The sequence below is a fragment of the Micromys minutus genome, assembly GCF_963924665.1.
Source record: "Micromys minutus genome assembly, chromosome: 4".
Lineage (NCBI taxonomy): Eukaryota > Metazoa > Chordata > Mammalia > Rodentia > Muridae > Micromys > Micromys minutus.
The window spans coordinates 42,842,780-42,862,837 of NC_137973.1; the positions used below are offsets into that span (position 1 = coordinate 42,842,780).

A 20,058-nucleotide genomic window follows, 5' to 3' on the forward strand; every position below is an offset into this window, starting at 1 on the left:
CTTGGTGGTGACTGTCACAGTGCTTCCTCGAGGACAGAGTAGCATGTGACTTTGTGCAGAACAAAATGTTATGGAACAGGTCCTCAAGGTGCCAGACTCCATTCCAGTCACCCTCTAAAGGACAGGATAGGGAGGGGCGGGGAGGGATGGTTCCGACACCGCTCGGACACTTAGGTCTCAGTGTTGTTTCAGTCAGCACAGTTGATCTCAGAAGTGTAGGTTTAGGATCATGCAGGAGAAAGATGGCTGAGCTAACAAGCACCCGAGTAGAGAAATGAGGGTAAGTAGAAGTTATTCTGGCTCTCGCTTCCACAGCTGGGTCCCAGGCACCTTCCCATCTGCCTGGCTCACAGAACATGGGATGAGGGGTACTGAGGTCAAAGGATGGCCGTGGAACTGGACCTGGGGGTGCAGGGTCATATTTCTAGCCATAAGGGAGACTGAACAAGAGGATCACAAGCTCAGGGCTGTTGTGGGCTGCAAAATGAGTCCTAGGCCAGATGGTCAACTTACTGAGACTCTGCCCTCCCCCCCCCCCCCAAAATCAAATGAGGCTGGGCTCGAGCTTTATCAGAAAAGTGCTGACTAAGTAGACACGAAGCCCCTGATTCCATCCGCAGCACAAATTTGGCACGGCGAGGCACACTTATAATCCCACAACCCAGGAAGTGTTGACAATGATGTACTGGCTAGTTTTATGTCAGCTTGATAAAGACTAGAGTCATTTTGGAAGAGGAAACCTCAACTGGGAGATGGAGCCACTTGAGTCTAAAGCCACTTTAAGAAAGCAAGCTGAAGAAGCCGTGAGGAGCAGGCCAGCAAGCAGAGTTCCTCTGTGGTCTCTGTAGTTTTGCCTCCAGGCTCCTGCCTTGAGTTCCTTCCCCAACTTCCCCAGGGTTGCAGTGGGACCTGAGAACTGTAATATAAAATGAGTGCTTTCTTCCCCAAGGTGTTCTGGGTCTTGGTGTTTTATCGCAGCAACAGAAACTCTACGACAGGACTTGGCACTAGTGGAGTATGGCTGACAGGCCTGACCATGTTTGGGTGAGGATTATAGAAGGACTTTGGAACTTTGGGCTGGAAAAACTACTGGATGTCCCGAGATCTTAATGAGTAAGCTATTGTGGGAGCTTAAAAGAAAAAGCTGAAGGCCATGCATTTGTCAGAGGCTTGGCTTTCCAAGTCTCAGAGGGAAGTAAGACTCTATGGGAGACTTTTAGTGGTATTTGAACTAAGAATCTGTGGTTCTAGTGAGCGGCAGCAGAAGAATGGGCCGTGGCTAGAGAGACTAGAACCACCAACACCACACTTTGCTGAGACAGTTGATGCTGGCCAGTTGGAACTGAGAAATTAGTGGGGACTATGAACTAGACCAGCATCACTGAGAATGATTAATCTGAGAGTATTTTACTCAGGGTCCTCACACGGGAGCTGTGGTCCAGAGGAGACCAAGACTGCATCTTGTGCTGGCAGCCAGCCTTGGCAATGTGAAAGAGCCACTCAGGGGTAGTGGCTTTGAAGATATGAAGGGGTTATGGAGAGCAACTGACACAGGGTCAGAGTTCCTGAAGGGAGCCCAGGAGAGGGTATTGGTTAAGGTGTAGCCAGTTGCAGCAGGATCTCAGTGCAGAGGACTGTGAGCGGGTCCCAGAGAGAAGTAACCTGTTTATATTCATGAACTTTATTTTTGCTTTGACTGTGACTATGCCTTGATTATTTTCTCTTGTATAAGAAACCATTTAACCAGCTGGGCAGTGGTGACACATGCTTTTAATCCTAGTACTAGGGAGGCAGAGGTAAGCACATCTCTGAGTTTGAGGCCAGCCTGGTCTACACAGAGTGAGTCCTAAGACAGCCAGGGCTGCACAGAGAAAGCCTATAGGTTTCTTCCCAAAGAAAGATGGAAAAGAAGAGGGAGAGGGAGAGGAAGACTAGAAGGAAAGCAAGTTTTTTTATATCCCAGGGAGCTCCTTGTTAGGAATTTGGAATTCTTAAAAGAATATGGATATTTTGGAACCTAGATATTTTAGAGAGGTTTGAATTTTGAAAAAAAACAAAAAACTTTTTCATGCCCACTCAACACAAGCTGGAGTCATTTTGGAAGAGAGAACCTCAGTTTAAAAAGGCCTCCACCAGACTGGCCTGTGAGAAAGCCTGTAGTGTATTTTCTTGATGACTGGTGTGAGAGTATCTAGATCACGTGCACAAAGGCACCCCAGGCCTGGTGGTCCTGGGTGCTATAAAAAAAGAAGCAGGCTGAATAAGCCATGAGGAGAAAATCAGTAAGCAGTGTTCCTCCATGGCCTCTGTTTCAATTCCTGCCTCCAGGTTCCTGTGTTGAGTTCCTGCCCTGCCCTCCCTCAGCAAGATGAGATGAACGCTTTCTTCAGCAAGTTGGATTTTAGTCGTGATGTTTTACCATAATACTAGAAACTCTAATAAAGACACAGGAGAGTCGGAAGTTCAAAGCCATTCTTAGCTCGGAAGGCTGGGGTGTCGCTTAGTGGTAGGATACTTGCCTAACAGGCATGAGGCCCTTGCTTCAAACCTCAGGTACTACAAAACCAAACCAAACCATGATCCAGTGATGAAAACAGTCCTTCCATGGTGTGAAGTTGTGCTAGCTAACATTAAACCGACCTAGTAAACAGAAGAAATACCACCTACCACCAGAAGCAAGACTGACCAACCTTTGCCACTACACTAAGTGCTCCCTCCCCGCAAATTGAATGGCTCTTTGACTGATTCCTCGGAATCCAGCTGCTCCTGTATCGTCTTTTCCACAGGCAACCCAGTGGGCTTAGGTCAGCATTTCAGCATCCTGTTCAGATTTTAGGATGTTAGCCACACTGGGAAGAGCTGTTGGCATGGCGGGCATCTGCACCCCCTGCTCAGGGCTGGTTGGGGCACTGGGGCCCCTCTGTTCTGCAGTGACTATGAACTGCAGCTGAGCACACAATGCTCTGGTCAGCTGTGGCACCAAAAGTTCTGTTGGGTTCTGATCAGAATCTCTCAGAAGACACCTTCAGATTCCAAGACTGAGCTTGGGTGTTATCAGGAAGATGTTCCAGACCTTTCCAGCCAGCTGTAAGGGCTCATTGGGATGCTAAAGCAAAGGATGTGGGGTGATGTTTTTTCTAGAAAAAGGCCTCATCATGTTTGGATGTATATATGGGGAAACTGTAATATCTCTGAAGCTGTTTTTGTTGTTGTTTGTTTGTTTGTTTTCCTTCCCCCTGCCCCGTGTGTAATGAGAGAATTCCTTGGGCTTATTTTTGTGAGGTCTTCCCTTTGCTTTAGACAAAAATATGTGTGTGTGTGTGTGTGTGTGTGTGTGTGTGTGTGTGTGTGTGTGTGATCTGCATGACTGTAGCTGTGTTGTACCACATCATGTGTGTGGCAGAGGACAACTTTCAGGGATTGTTTTTTTTTTCTCCTCCTCCATGTGTTCTCCATAGTCAAATGTGGGGCTTGGTGGTGAGCACCTTTATCTACTGAGCCATCTCTTCATCCCTTAGCTTTCTTAGTTTGTCATCTATTTGTCCCTGTCTGTCTACCTAAAATTTATCTATCATCATCTATCATTTATCTGTCTGTGTACCTATCATTTATCTATCATCATCTATCTATCATTTATCTATCATTTATCTGTCTGTCTATCATTTATCTGTCTGTCTATCATTTATCTGTCTATCTATCTATCTATCTATCCATCTAGCTATCTATCTATCATCTGTCTGTCTGTCTCTCTGTCCCTATCTTTCAAGTCTATGTATCTCTGGCTGGCCTGGAACTCATTATATAGACCAGTCTGGCCTCACAGAGATGTGCCTGCCTCTGCCTCTCCACCTCTCCACCTTTCTGCCCCTGCCGGGATTAAAGGTGTAGACCACCACACCTGGTGATCTTTTATTTTCAAATGTGTGCTGGCCGCACTCTCATGACATGTCACACGCCCCATGTCTTAAGCCCATGAGCTGGGCACTCTCATGCCTACTTTTTCAGAAGAGAAGCAGACTCTTAACAGCTACATAGAAACCAAGCAGAGATGCATGCCTGTAGGCCCAGCTACTCAGGAGGCTGAAGCAGAAGGACCACTTCAGCCCAACAGGTTGACGCCAGCTGGAGATAGTGATTTCTTATCATAGAACAACAGAGACGGTAGAGGAGGAGGAGGAGGGGGAGGACTGGCTCTCCAGATGTCGAACAGCTAATGAGCTGAGGGTAGGAAGCAAATCCATGGCGGACTCCAGCTTTCTCACTGTGTCTTCACCTCTCCAGGGAAACTTTGCTTCCTATTCCTTCTACTCAGGCCTGCCTTCTCTGTAGTAAGCGCTCTATAAATGACCCGAGGCAATCCTATGGTGACTGCCTCGTCTTCCCCTCTCCAGAGCAGTTCTCACTTTTAAAATTCTGGCCTCCGTGACGCTGGCATGCAACGACAATCGGAGGGACTGTCTGATGTCCTGTTTGTGTTCCTCTTTCCTCGAGGAGCTTTTCTTCAATTGTTTTTCTTTGTCAAACATATTATTTTAGCCTTTGAGGTTAACTAATAGATCACAAGTTTTTAGACATAAAAATTTGGATGAAGAAGGGCCTCAAAGATTTGTTCACCTAAACCCCGTCAACCAGATGGGCGGGTCCAGGCAGTGATTATGGTCCTCCTGAGTTAGCAGAGCTCAGAACCTGGCTGATATTCTTGGGGGAGCAGTAGCCCCAGTCATCCTACCTAAATGCTGGGATGCTTTTATTCTAAGGTTCACCAACAAGAAGAGGGTCTTCTAAATGGATAGTGTGGCTTTTCTTAAGTAAAAAAGGATTTGAACCCAGAGGCAACCAGCTGTGCCCTGACCATTTTCAGAAATACTCCCAAGACTCTTGGCTGCTACCATCCTGTCCTCTGGGCTAGGGACTTGCTGAGGCAAAGCCTCATTGGCCAACTTCTTTCCTGGGTCTTAGAAGAAGAGGAATGTTTGGCTGCAGCCTGTCTTCTAGATATTCAAAGGCATCCCCTGGCTACACGTCTGTCAATCCTTCTATACCAGTGGTTCCAACCTTCCTAGTGCTGCGGCCCTTTAATACAGTTTCCCATGTTGTGGGGCCACCGAGCGATACAATTATTTTTGTTGCTACTTCATAACTGTAATTTTGCTACTGTTATGAACTGTAATGCAATATCTGATTGCTATCCCCAGGGGGTTGAGATCCACAGGGGAAGGAGCACTGAGATATAGAAGAGGTGAAAACCAGGCACAGAAAGACAAGTTGTACATATGATCCCATTCGTGCGTACAACACAGAAAGGCTAACCTGAGACCGGGAGATGGCTCAATCTCTTGCTACACGGCATTACAAGTTGACTTCAGTCCCTCACATGTAAAAAGCCAGACATGTTCTAGCATACTTGTAGTATCACTGCTAAGAAGACAGAGACAGGAGGATGCTTGGGACTTACTGGCCAGTCTGTCTAGTCAAATTGTAAGTATCAGGTTCAAGGAGAAGACCCTGTCTCAAAAAACAAGATCAAGAGTAAGGAAGACACTGATGCTGACCTTTGGCCTTTACATGTATATGTGCATGCACTCACATACAAGCATACCCACACACAAATATATACTCATGCAGCAGACACACACACACACACACACACACACACACACACACACACACACACAGGCTGAGCCCATTGAAGCAAAGAATAAAAGAATGGTTGGCAGAATTGTCACAGGGACAGGGAGGACCCGGTCAATGGCTAGAAAGTTAGGCCAAGAAGAATACATGCTGATAATACTGATATTCTACTGAACAATGAGGTACTTAACAGTAGTAAATATTTCAAGATAGCTAAAAGAGAAGATTTTAAAAACTAGTTTACTAAAATAAATCCATGTTCAAGGTGATAAATAAGCTGCACTTAGGCCCAGAATGGGGTGCACACCTTTAATTATACCACTTGGCAGGCAGAAGCAGGCAGATCTCTGAGTTCGAGGCCAACCTATTCAACATAGTGAGTTCCAGGTCAGTCTGAATTTTACACACACACACACACACACACACACACACACAGAGAGAGAGAGAGAGAGAGAGAGAGAGAGAGAGAGAGAGTAGCAGGCAGAAGCAGGCAGATCTCTGAGTTCGAGGCCAACCTATTCAACATAGTGAGTTCCAGGTCAGTCTGAATTTTACACACACACACACACACACACACACACACACACACAGAGAGAGAGAGAGAGAGAGAGAGAGAGAGAAATAATGGATAAAAATTATAGTCCTTCCATCATTCTTTTTCTCAATAGCATTTAGGATGAGCTGTTCTTTGGCTGAGCTTTCTGCATTCGAGACTTGCAATTGTCCCTCTAAATGAAAAACATCTGTTTCTGTCCCTCCAAAGAAACCAGATTAAGTGTAGCTTCCTACAGGATTCTGATATATTTACTAATGAAGCTGTTTTCTCCTCTTCCAGCATAGAACACACAGTGCAGACATTCAATGAAAACCAGACAACATATTTTGAGCATTAAGAACGCCAAGGCCAGGCCGAGGGGGGATCACGGACATCAGCCCACACCATCATGGACGAAGCTGACTTTTCAGAAGATGTGACTTATAAACAACAGGAGGACTTGCCTTATGACGGGGACCTCTCCCTGGTGAAGACGTGCACCTCTTACAACTTTACCTTAACAAATGCCACCTTTCCTGTCTCGCAGGAAGCTGTTCCGGAAGGGGGAGACCCTCAGGAAGTGGCTGCTCACTGTGAGGTGCTCCAGAACACAGCTCTGCCTGAGACTTGGGATAAGATGACTGACCTTGTCGTCAGCAACAGACTCGATAAAGATAAGCAATGCTCCTTGGCTTCTCCTGTTCCAGCTAATAAAGAAGATACCTCAGAGTCCCACATCTCAGACATTTTACTCCACCTCTCCAGAGAGCAGTTCTTCAGGGGGCAAGACGCTGGCTATGAAACTCCCCCAGAGACCTCTAACGCCGAGAGTCTTGATGATGCAGATACTCTTACAAATATCATTTCGTGTTATGCAAAAAATTATTACCCCAAAGAACAAAGCCCAGCATTCGCTGGCCAGCCCAGTCCCCAAAATGCAAATAGCAGCGAGCCCTGTTGCTTCCCTGGCACAGGAGAAAACACCTCTCCCTTAGAAAAACCATTGACTGCTAGGGAGAGCGATCATCAGGAAGAGCCAAGCTTTCTAACCAGAACTAAAGGTCTAGGTGATAAATGCAGAAGCTGCCTAAGGCAGACACCCCAGAGACAGTTGGCTGACAAAGCAAGTTTAGGCAACTGGTTCAGATACAGCCCGGCTCAAGTGCACTACCAGTTTCCAGATCTTTCTAAGGCTGCTCCCAAAGTGAAAATCTCTAGGAATCCTGCAACTAATAAACCACTTACAGTAGCTGACCCAGGCAGCTATTCTCCTAGGTTGAGAAACAAATCAACAGTTGTGCAAGATAATTTAGGAACCATGTCTGGGTCAAATCGTGTTGAAAAACAACCAGAGCAAAAATGGAAATTAGCGGAGCCTTCGAAACTCGTACAGGTAAATGAGAATGGTCCCTGCCAATGCTAACCCAGCGTGGTCATCCCAGGGTGGGCTTGTAGCTAGAGCTTAGGTGTAGTTCTGAGGTTTAGGTCTCTGGGTTATCCTGGCCAAGTGAACCGACCACTCAGAAGCTCAGGGATGACCTCATGAAAAGAAACAGAGGCTCAGAAAAATACAGAGGACAATACAAGCCCACGGCCCTCAAAATTCTCCCAGTATCCTTCCTTCTTCTTTGTTTTTTGTTATTCTAAGTTGCTGGGTTTGGTTTTTGGTTTTGGTTTTGTTTTTTTGAGACAGAGTTCCTTTGTGTAGTCTAGGCTGACCTGGAATTCAAAATGTACGACCAGGCTGGTCTTGAACCCCCAGAGATTCTCTTGCTTCTGCCTCTCAAGTACTGGGATTAAAGGGGTTTTGTCACCATGTCCAGTCTCCAATATATTTCTTAACTTCATCTAGAATTTTAAAAACTTTTATTGAGAGTTCCATACATACATATAATAAAATCCACCCCGGTTTTCTTTTTTAGTTCCTCCTCTGTTTCCTCCACTCATTTTCCTACCAACTCCATCTGCTCTTTCTTAATGTTAATTTTTGTTATTTTACTGTATGTGGAGAGGTGTTAGCTGCACATACGTATTTGCACATGCATATCTAGCGCCTACAGAGGGCATTTGTCCTCTGCACTAGAGTTACAGATGGTTGTGAGCCATGAAGTGGGTGCTGGGAATTGAACCCAGATCCTTTGAAAGAATAGCTCTTGACCATTGAGCCATCTCTCCAGCCCTCATCTAGACTTCTAAACTCAGTCCTTCCCTGAGAGTCTTCTTCAAGTGCCTGGCTCTTCTCAGCCACAATTCTCTAGACTCCTCCTTCACAGGGGACACCGTGCTTTGGTTGCTTCTTGGTTGTTTTTTTTTTTTTAAATTAATCTAATGTAGCCCAGGTTGGCTTTGAACCTCTGATCTTCCCAACTTAACCTCCCCAAATTGGGATTACAGGCATACACCAGCACTTGTGTCTTAGAGCAGCCTAACCTGATCTACCAAAGACTATTCATTTACACAGTTTCATGCAAATCTCCCTCAGGCCACCTAACTCCTCAAAACTCAAAGCTTTCACTTATCTGTTGCTACTTTACCACCACCACCACCACCATCATCACCATCATCATCTATGCCCACCCACACACATACCCACCCCCACACATCCACCCCCACACATGCCCACCTCCACACATCCACCCACACACATGCCCAGCCCCACACATGCCCACCCCCACACATGCCCACCCCCACATGCCCACCCCCACATGCCCACCCCCACACACCCACCCCCCACCCCCCACCCCCACACATACCCACCCCCACATGCCCACCCCCACATGCCCACCTACACACATGCCCACCCACACACACCCACCCCCCACCCCCCCACCCCCACACATACCCACCCCCACATGCCCATCCCCACAATGCCCACCCCACATGCCCACCCACACATATGCCCACCCACATACATGCCCACCCCCACACACGCCCACCCCCACACATGCCCATCCCACACATACCCACCCACACATGCCCACCCCCACATGCCCACTCCCACACATGCCCACTAACTTCCCTTTCTCACCACTTTCTCTTCCCATTAGTCTCCCCTTTCCCTAGATCACCCCACTCCCACTTTCTGTGATCTGCACTCATATGACCTTACATGTTTGTATAAAATCTGGAGAAAACGTGGTATTTGTCTTTCTGAGGCTGAGTTTGCCTCTTGCGCTTATCTCTAGTCCTACCCATAGTGCAAGTGATATAACTTAGCCCAAGTTTTCTTTGTTCATTTCTGTTGTTGAACTCTGTACTAGTTAGGGTTCTGCCGCTGAGACAAGCAGTCATGGCCATGAAGAAGGAGAGCTCTACATCTTGATCTGCAGACTGCAGGAAGAGAATAAGACACACTTCCTCCAACAAGGCCGCCCTCCCAATAGCACCACTCCCCATGTACCCATTGGGGCCGTTTAGACATCGCAGACACCTAGGCTATAACTTAGCTATTGTGAACAACACTGCAATGAACTCTGATGGGCAAGTACCTCTCTGTGAGCCACTGACTTGGAGTTTGGGGTATGAACATCCAGGTTTGTGTAGGAGTTCTATTTTCAGTTCATCTCAGCCTGCTTTGAGTCATAATAGCCAAGAGAAATCCATGTTTTCTGCCAGATCTGTAAATTCTAAAGAACCTTATCTTCAGTATTTCCATTGCTGCCTCCCAGAGCCTGGCCTTATGATCCACATATATCATTACCTTGGTTTTCCATACCTAGTGAAATAAAACTAAGCTCTTTGATACCACAATTCAAAGAGTGTGTTAGTGCCCGTTTAGAATGATGTTTTTTTTCACGGCTAATGTATACTATTTCTCCCTTTGGTTTTCCTGTCTTCTCAATCTCTCCCTAACTTCTCTTCCTGTTGAGGTTCAGGATTCTCGTTGATTATTTAAGATCCAATAGTCATGTAAATTCATCTTTAAAAAAAAATCACAGGAAAAAGTTTAATTCTTTGTTACTAAATCGTGTTTCTCCTAAACCTTGTGTTATGGTCATACTGGGTGGAATATCTCTGTCTTTAGTGGTTCCATTTCTACCCTCATCCTCAACTCCTTCCAGTCCAACTGAACACACTAAGGATTTGAGCAGATTCCCAATGCTCCCAAGCACAGTGCACACACGTGTGCATGCACACACGTGCACATGCATGAAACCAGCAGTCTCCCTGGCCTGACAGGGATGTTTTCTGTCTTAGAGAAAGCTACACTCCTATGGTATTGGAAAGCCTTGGAGCTCCTCTTATAAGAGAGCGTCCTTGCTTAGCCAGCTCTTGGTCACCCATGGTTTTGTGGGAGCAAAGTAGATGTGCACCCATGTCTCCCCAGCAATGCTTGAATTTGTCAAGGAGGTTTAGGTCAGGCTTCTAATCCCCATCCACCCCCCAGTCCTATCAGATTAAATTGGAGAACTGGCTCCAATAGGTTTCTTATCATCCTATTCTGGAGGTATTCATCCTGGTCAGAGTCAATTTTGAGCACAGTCAGTTGTCTCTCAGGTGTAAGTTTCTCAGCTCTATGAGTTGGGAGCAGCAAGACCCTAAAAAGGGAATCACTCACTCAGGAGTTTAACCCTGTTCAGTTAGCCTGCAGCAGTAGCAACCACACCGTCTCAACACACTTAGCATTTAATGCATATCCAATTATTCTGTAGGTCTGGCTGCCATGCCTGTCTAGAACACCAGCAACAGAGCTGTGCCAAGGTTGACAATGGCCCTTGCTCTCATGGAGTTCATGTCTAGGTGACATGCTGGAATATTCTACATCTAACGTCAAACGCAGTCATGTCAGTTGAATATCTACCCCAGTTAGCCCTGATAGCCGCCCTATAAGGTACACTCTCTATTGTCCCCCACCTTAGCAGCAGAAAATTTGAGTCTTATAGTGATGAGCAATTTCCTGTGTTAGCCACTCACAGTGTCACAGTGACATTCAACCTCAATATAACACCCACAGCTTGGGCCAGAGAGCAGTGTGCTGCCTCCTTAATGACCAGGACACAGGCATTCTGAACAATGTCGCTGATTAGCCCTCACGACCAATGCTTCCTTACTCTTTAATTTTGCAGGTGCAGCCTGCCACACTCACCTGCCAAGAACCTCTCACAGGTAGTATCTTAAAACTATTTTTATTCAGAGAAGCATTTTGAAAAACTTTAAGAAAAAAAAAAAAAAAAAAAAAACACAAATGGTGCTAATTGTCACAGACTCCTGTTTGTAACCTTTAATGAAACTGTGGTAAGAAGAAAGCAATGGTAGCCAAACTTAGCCTTTTTTGCATAGGTCTTGAACCTGAGACATGGCGCTTGAATTTGACACCGATACCTCAAAAAGACCCTTTCTCAAATTCTTACATATTTCAAAAGATCTCCCAAGGAAAACAGATGTGCCAGAAACTGAAAGAACAGACTGACCAACTGAAGAGTAAGGTAATCCTTATTAAGAATGCATGAAGGAGGTGGGGCAGGGAGGCAGGGAGGTAGTGACAGGCAGGCAGGCAGGCAGGCAGACAGACAGACCGTCAGAGGACAGCTTGAAGGAGCTAGTTCTTTCTCCACTCTATAGGTCAGAGAATCAAACTCAGGTCCCTAAGCTTCACTGAACCATCTCACCAACCCCAAACATGTTCCAAGTTTCTCAATAGCATCAGAAACAACCAACATCAAACGGGAGAAACCACACTGCAAATGAAATGTCGATTTTTTTTTTTTTTAAACTGCAGGTGCAAGAATTTTCTGAAAGAATAAAACAGGACCCTTTCTGCCGTGTGCAAGACATAAGGCTGGTAAGGAACTTCATCTGGTTTTTAAATCTGTACTTAGAAATTCCAGTTGGTAAATGCAGACACTTTCCATAGTCATGAGTAGTCTGCACAGTGGTGGGGGAGGAAACGGAGAAGGAAAATTAAAACCATCTTAGTTTCTGGAGCTCCATGGTTTAGAATTCTGCTTCTAGATGTACTTAACCTTTTTCTCCCAAGGAAGCTATTTCTTACCTCACCAGTCACTGTATAGTAAACCCCAGACCATGGAATGTTCCAGAGAAGAACATAAAAGCCATTGAAAATGATGAATCTATCTATAGAGATAGGCCCTGGTAGATTGCAACTGTGTAAGTCTCTGGTGACTCTGGAAATGCTTAATAATGACACTCAGTGCATGGCGTTAGGATCCTAACCTTTGCCACACTCTCACACCCTTGCTCGCTATCCTAGCCCATTGGATGACTAATTTGTGTTGTCACCAGAATGGCTTTGCTGTCATAGGAAACAGAGATGGAGCAAGGGGACAAAGGTTGAAACTGGGCAAAACAAATGAGCTGAAGATGTGGAAGATGGAGTTTAGGCCACAGGGTCAGCACTGGGAACAGCCAGAAGACCTAATGAAGGCTTGAACAAGATTCAGGGCAAACTGTCCTGCAGAAACCCCACAGTATGGGCCAAACCCAGGACAGAACCCAGTGGTTATTTATTCACTCATCATAGTAATTAATTATCACATTGATGAACTGCTCTGTTCGTTCAGAAAACACTTCTCATGCACTTTTGAATGCTTGGCTCAGGCTCCAGAGATTTGGGGAAACAGATTGGCGAACAGCTCATCAATCTGCAGCTTTGGGAATGTGGGAGCTGATGCACAGCCTAGCAGAGGTCCATCCTTTGCCGTCGAGGGGAGACTTAGATGGTCCAGAGAGTGCCTGCTTGCTTAAGCACACCAGGAGGAACAGCGAGCTTAGCAGGATAGGGAACAAGAATCTTCCAGACCAAAAAGGAACAGCACCTGCAACGGCCCAGAGGCTGTATACAGCTAGCGTGAGGACCCGGCAGGCTCCCTAACACACCAGGAATAGGGCTCAGACTGCACAGGACACCAGACAAACAGGCAAGGGCCATGTCACGAAAGGAGCTTGGATTTCATCCTGAGTTTGATGGTGAAGCAACAGGAATTGAAGTCAAGGGATAGCAAGCGCCATGGGGGTGAGACTGTAGGCAAGGATGGACAAGAAGCCAACACTGGGCAAGTTATGAGGCTCTGGAGGATGGACAGGGGGTGATAGACTTAAAGGAATGAAACCAGGAAGAAGAGGTGTGGATAGTTAGAGAGTCCTGGTTTGGACTGATGAAGTCAGAAATCAAAGTGGAGAGTCCAGTTCAGAGAGTGTGGAAAGCAGGAAGAGGCCGGGCATCAAGGATAGCTTAGGACACCGAGTTTAAGGTCCCCTTGAGGACCGGCAAGTGAGGAAGTCTAGCTGCAGGAAGTCAGAGCAATGTCCTGACCTTGGGCAGTATCTGGCCAGAACTGACACTTAGGTATAGTTGTGAGTTGAAGTTCTGGTGTCGGGTAGATGCCCCATCTAGTCTCAGGGTAATAAGTAGAAAGGGTCAAGAATGGAGTCCCAGGCAACAGGGAAACAGGGAAAATTAAAAGCCACAAAGGGGGCTAAAGTGGAAGGGGCTGCGGGGGCCAAGCAGAGCTGAAGGAATGGAGCTGTTGAAGCCATTGTAACATACTGGTAGGTTCAGCAGCGAAATAGCATAAGGGCCCTTGTCAGTCTTGAAAACTAGATCTAGAATCCAGAGCGCAGGAGCCGAGGAGTAAGTGATGGACGAAGGACAGTGTCCAAATGGACAAACGCAGACTTTTAAAAGACTCAGCAAAGCAGAACTGGTCTGAGTCGCTGGCTTTCAGAGACCACGGTTCAAGAATTTTCTCTCTGACTATATAGTTAGATGGACTTTTCAACGGTAAGTGTCCCCTTAGGGGGTCAGTTTGTGGTCTGAGAGTCGCAGGCCCACAGCATTTAGTGTTGGAAGAAGAGCTAGACGCAGCTAAAACCAACCTTCTTAGTCCAACAGAGTGGAAGACATTCAGACTTTAAATATATAATCTTAAAAATATTTGTAACAGCACCTTCACCTCGGTGCTGTTACAAAATTAAATGAGATAAATCATGTTCTGTCTTCTGAAATATGGTTTAGATACCAAGAGCCCTTTGGTCTTTCAGACTGAGTCTTGTTAGATAGCCCTGGTTAGCCTAGAACTCACTGTATTGACCAGGCTGTCCTGGAACTTGAAATAATTCTCCTGTCTCTGACTCCATCTGTGGAGGATCATGGGTAAGCCCCACCATGCCTGCCTTCTCTTTTTCTTACCCTCTTTATTTTGATCTCCTCTTATAACTTTCACTGCCATTTCCCTGCCTCCGGCTCCCAATGGCTAGCCCCCACTTTTTACCTGTGGCTCTCGATGTCTGGGTTCATCTTCTCTTGGACATTCATGCTTACCGTGAGCTCTACCTTGCCTCTGGTTGAGAGCTTCTTCACCCCGAGGCCTGAAGGAGCAGAGGAAATGCAAGCCCTGGGGCCTAAGGGAGCAGCTGCAGTTGCAGGAGTAGCTGAAGATTGCTTGTGGCTTTTGGTAGAAGGGTGTAGCCAATCTGTGACGGTACAAGAACTGGAGAAATCAGGACTCTCCCTAACTTCTCTCTCCCACTGCTATCTTCTATAGATGAAAACCAACTGAAGCCAGAGTAGAAGGGTCCTGATGATGCAGTGAAGCGAGGGCCAGCCTCCTGCAGAGAAAGACAGAGGGTGTGGCTACAGGAAGAAAATGGGAGACACTCACCAAGTCAGTCATATGTATACCCAATTGTCAATAGGTTTCCAAAGTCATGTTGATTCATTTTTAATATCTTTTTTTAAAAAGACAGGGCTGGCTTTGAACTCAGAGATCCATCTGCCTCAGCCTTCAAAGTGCTGGCATTAAAGGTGTGTGGCACTATGCCCAGTCACTTACATATTAACAGGAATTTGCAGTATCAGCAGCTACAATCTATTGAGTGTACACTGACTTGAGGTAGTCTGACTTAGCCGGCTTTCAATGGTTCATGATGCAAATGTGATAGCTGTTCAGAAGATGGCTTAGATTCCAGGTGGAGGGACCCATAGATCCTGACAAAGGAAACACTAAAGCTCCAACTTAAACAATGGTCCTCGTTGTCACAGTAGAAACTTGGATCCAAACTCATAGTGACCTTTTCATTTTAGTGGAATCATTCTCTTCTCTCTTCACTCCAAATAATTTTAAAATTCACCTCAGACCTCCAGGCGAGACTTATTTTCATTAACTTCCCAGTATGAATTAAAAGAATCCATTGAGTAGGCTTAACATGTATCACGTCCAGCTCTTTCCACTCACAGTGTTTTCACAGGAAATCTTGGTGCCAAAATATTTTAACAATTCATGTTTGAAAACAGCATCCTGAGGTATTTTCCCCTGGAGGCACCATTTCAGGTTTTAGAAAAATAAATGAAAGCTGTCTACCTTAGGTCAATATTGCGAAATTAACTGGCAGCAATTAGTTTAATGTTGGTTTCTCTTCCCCAAGGCTTTCTATATATGAAAGAGTGTATTTGTTTTCCAAGGGATCACTCATTTTGGCAGCCATTTTCAAGACAGGCCTCCGTCCACACTCAGACCAAAGTTATACAATGTTTATTTATATCCTAGCTACGACCACACTGTGTCTGGCATGAATATAAATCAAAAGAGTTTGAACTGCAATTATATCCCATATACGGGAGAAGCTCTCTCACTGGGCTAAGGGAGGGACCAAGTCTTTCCCCCACTTATTTGAAGCCACATCAGGACAAACAAGGGCTGATAGCTCAGTCTTCTGTGACATCCTATGAAACTTCAGGGACTTGCAGAGTACAGAATCATCGCTAGGATCCACCCAACAGCTGATGTGGTTGATGTCTCTGCAGTGACGAGAAATTGACAAACTCGTTGAGTAATCGCTTGCCTCTTCAGCAGACGCACCTTTACTAAAGCCCTATTCCCTTGGAAGCATACCTGCAATCTCAACACTCAGGAGCGGGAGACAAGGGGATCCAGTGTTCAAAGCCAGCTTTAGCTACGTCGTGAGTTCAAGGTCAGGCTGGGCTACATCAGATCCTGTCTCAAAGTCAAAATCAAGCAGCTATAGTCACATGCACCCATCACCATGCATTTGGGAGACAGAAACAAAAAAGATTAGCCCTTCAAGGTCATTCTCAGCTATCCTGTGAATCCCAGGCCAGCCTGGGCTACATGAGGCATCACCTCAAGGAAAGAAAGGCATGAATACATTTGAAAAACAGGATGTATCTCAGTGACAGTGTGCCTAGTAACCTACCATTCACAGAGCCCTAGCGACACACGTGACAGACATGCATACACACACACACACTAATATGCAAAAATAATTTTTGGATCTGATTCTGAAGTCAAGACCTGCATCTACCTGCATAAATCCCTTTTCATGATATTTCCATACTACAACCTTGTCTTCCACTTTATAGAAATGTCCTAAATTCCCCCCCAGAATGTATTTTCTATATCTCTATGTCCTTCTTTTCTTCAGTTACCATCTGTTGAACAGGCCTGTCCTCAAGCCCCCTGCTTTTCACTAGCTGGGGGATGCTCTCTGTCTCAGTCGCCTTTCCCACTGGGACTTCTTGTTGTTCATGCTTTGGCTGCCATGTGTGCCGCTTGCCGCCATGATTGACTCTATCCCCGTGGGATCGTAAGCCCAAGTAAACCATTTCTTCTGTAAGTTGTCTTGGTCATGGTGTTTAATCCCAGCCCCAGAAAAGTGACTGATTTCCTAGGCAAGCACTCTACCCTGAACTGTCTCCAGCCTTCACGTCTTCTGAAGTTATGATCTCTTCCTGTTTTCATTTTCCATTTCTTAAAAAATTATTTATGTGCGTATGTGTGCATGTGTCATGAGTGTCATGACATGCACGTGGCAGTCAGAGGACAACTTTTGGGTGTTGGTTTTCTCCTCCTCCTTGGGTGAGGCCAAGTCTGCGCCAGGCTACTTGGACTGAAAGTTCTGGATGATGCTTCCATCCTGCTGCAGGTGTTCTGGGATTACAACTGTGTACTGCCACGTGCATCTAGCTTTTCACGTGATGACTCAGGTCACTAGGCTTGCATGGCAAGTACTTTTACCTGTTGGGCCATCTTGCCAGCTCTGACTCCCATTTTCTATTTCCTATTTAATCCAAAGTCATTTAGATGAGTGTTGGATAAAATATAATCTTATATAAATATGTACAGATATTAATAAAAGACTCGTTAACGAGATTATTTGTAGATTTTTTTTATTTACCCTCCTACAATGTTTACAGAACAATTATTTCCTCAGGACTGTGAGAGTAGGGACTGGGGATAAGGCTCACTGAGAAGCCACTTCCACCAAGGTTCACATAGGTTTGATCCTCAATGCAAAATTGGGGCTCCTTACAGCAACTCATCAGAAAGATTCATGAGGAACGAATATCTTGCTTAGCAGCTGGCCAAGCAAGTAAAAGAGTTACGTTGTCAAGCCCGATGACCTACATTTGTACCCTAGAACCTGCAGATAGAAAGAACCAGCTCCCACAAGTTTTCCTTTGACCTTCACACAAGTGCTGTGGCAACTTGGACACAGTCACAGAAACATATAAACATACATATATACAAATAATAATGATGATGGTGATGGTGGTGTGGTTGATGGTGGTGGTGGTGATAATGGTGAAGATAATGGTGGTAAAGATGATGGTGATGATAATGGTGGTGGTGATGGTGGTGGTTTTGGTGATGGTGGTGATGATGGTGGTGGTGATAAAACAAACCTGAGGAACCTTGACATCATCAGATCCAGGGAAGCACTAGGTTTATCATGCCGGGGACCAGCAGAGATGTTGGAAGCAGTGAGTGAGGATTAATGCCTAGAGCACTGGGCATTAATGAAACTCTGAACAGGAGCTACTCAGGGCAGATGTGCCGTTTCCTTCCTGCCCTCAGTGCCATGGTCCGGGGTCCTATTGATGAGCTGTTGTCCTGGTTGGAAGGCTGACTATACAGCCCAGAAGACTCCTGCTTGTTTATGTGTACTCAGAGAGGCGAAGGGTGACATTTTCACATTGGAGGTGCTGCTTGAAGACATTAAAGAGAAAGCTGATGGACTCAGGGCATGTACCAGGGCCCCCTCTCCTCCCGGGGCTTGGCAGTCATCCTGGAAGCTGTGGCATTCCTATCCTCTTCAGCCTCAGATGAGGTAATGCAGCAGCCAACGGCCTAACATGGCACCAGGAGAAAGGCTGTTTATGCACATGTAGGCTCCCATTGCATGGACATGCCCGATTCTGTTTCAATCCTTCTTGACTTTCCAAAGCCTTGTGAGTCATATTGTTTAAAATGGAGCTTTTCATGATTGGAAGCTATTTCAAGTGTTAATCTTTGAGTCACTTTACTAGCTTAGGACCCGACGCTGCAGTTCAAAATGACAAACCACTGAGAGCTGGCCAGGCGGGATGAATCACAAAATTCATTCCTGGAAAAGCTGCTTCCTCTGTATAACATTATACTCCCTCTGTAGAGTTATTTTTAATTATGTGGACATGTCTGTGTACTTGAGTGCAGGTACCCTGGGAGGCCAGGGGCATAGGATCTCTTGGAGATTAAAATGAGCCACGTTGTTATGTGGTTGCTGGGAATCAGATCAAACTCAGTTCCTTCATCTTAAGAGCAGCTAATGCTCTGAACTGCCGAACCTCTCAGCCCCTATATCCCCTCTTTTAAATAACAATGGCAAGCCCAGTAAACCAAGCTTTCCTGAGTCCTTTTCTCCTCTGTCTCCCAGTTCTTTCGAATTTCCTGCACATGCATGCTCAAGAATCAACCACCAGATTTCTATGCTTTGGTTTTTAGTTTTACACCGCATGTGCTTTATCAGGTGAGCATCCTTCCAACCCTTGTGTTTAAAAGAATTTTTTTTTAAACGACAGGGTCTTACTGTGTAGTCCAGGCTGTCCGAAAACTTAACACCAAGACAAGGCTATCCTCACTTGCAGAGTACAGGGATTGCAGCCGCCGAGCTACCACACCAAACTGAGCCTTTTGTTCTTGTAGCCTCGACTGTCCGCACAGTTCAGTCTCCATTCTCATCCTGAGAAACTGACTCATGCAAATAATTGCCTTCAGTTGACTCTCTGGTTTCCCACAGTCTTGAAGACCCGGCCCGAAGTGGAGATTCAAAATCTGAATGCAGCTAAAGCCAAGACATCATATAAACATAAACCCTGCGTCGAAAGTATGTCTGCGGCAAAGTCTCACTCAAAGACCAGCTTCAAAGAGTTGCTGTGTCTGTGCCCCTAGTACCAAGCAGGATTCCTTGCTCCAGCCTTTGTAGAATCTTCGCCTGAGTCTGGCCTGGATCCTAAACACCAGACATGGAGTGGGGACTGCATATCAGGAGCTCGAATCTCAGCGCGTTGGCTTCAGGTTTTCAGCATGATGCCCCACTGGGCCTGCACTGGAGTTAACTTTAGGGCAGTGGGGGGGAGTGTGAGTAACCGGGCCATTGCCCAACAAGCCTGGATTTGCCTTTGCAACACTGGCAAGTTCTCAGCAACTGTTAGGAAGTGATGCCATTTGCAAGCCCTAAGAGAGAGTCTACTGATAACACTATTCATGAAGTACTTTATCCATTCTTACAGCAATTATTGGTAAATGCTTGGCACTTTTCTATGGATATAGGACAGGACTCAAAGTCACACTTAGCAAACGGAATCAGAATGATTGCAGAATGAAAAGGGACTTCAAGGGGTAATCGTAAGTGTGTTCTGCATGACTCGGAAGCCAGACCACCCCAGTTCAAATATTCCTTCCATCTTGCATCTGCTTTGTGATCTTGGGACAGTTACGCAACCTTTCTAAGCCTCAGTTCCTTCCTCTGGAAAGTGGGGATAAGAGTGCCTGCCTGGCAGGGTTGTTAGCATATTTAAATGAGTTAAGGTACAAAGGTACTTAAAACAGGGCAGGGATCCGAGTAAGCATATCACATGGGTGTTAGCTTGTTGT

The 20,058-nt window shown here is 45.8% G+C and overlaps 1 protein-coding gene across 1 annotated transcript in view; it reads left to right on the forward strand.

Moving 5' to 3' along the window:
- Nucleotides 1–6,575: 6,575 nt before the first annotated feature.
- The window catches only part of AKNAD1 (AKNA domain containing 1), a gene marked incomplete at both ends in the record, with an annotated part of 31,237 nt that continues 17,754 nt past the window's right edge, over nucleotides 6,576–20,058 (forward strand). The window contains 4 exons of the mRNA XM_080916023.1: nucleotides 6,576–7,559; nucleotides 11,233–11,272; nucleotides 11,447–11,592; nucleotides 11,886–11,948. Of these exons, the coding sequence (XP_080772149.1) occupies nucleotides 6,576–7,559; nucleotides 11,233–11,272; nucleotides 11,447–11,592; nucleotides 11,886–11,948 (1,233 nt within the window). The remainder of the gene's footprint in view (nucleotides 7,560–11,232; nucleotides 11,273–11,446; nucleotides 11,593–11,885; nucleotides 11,949–20,058) is intronic.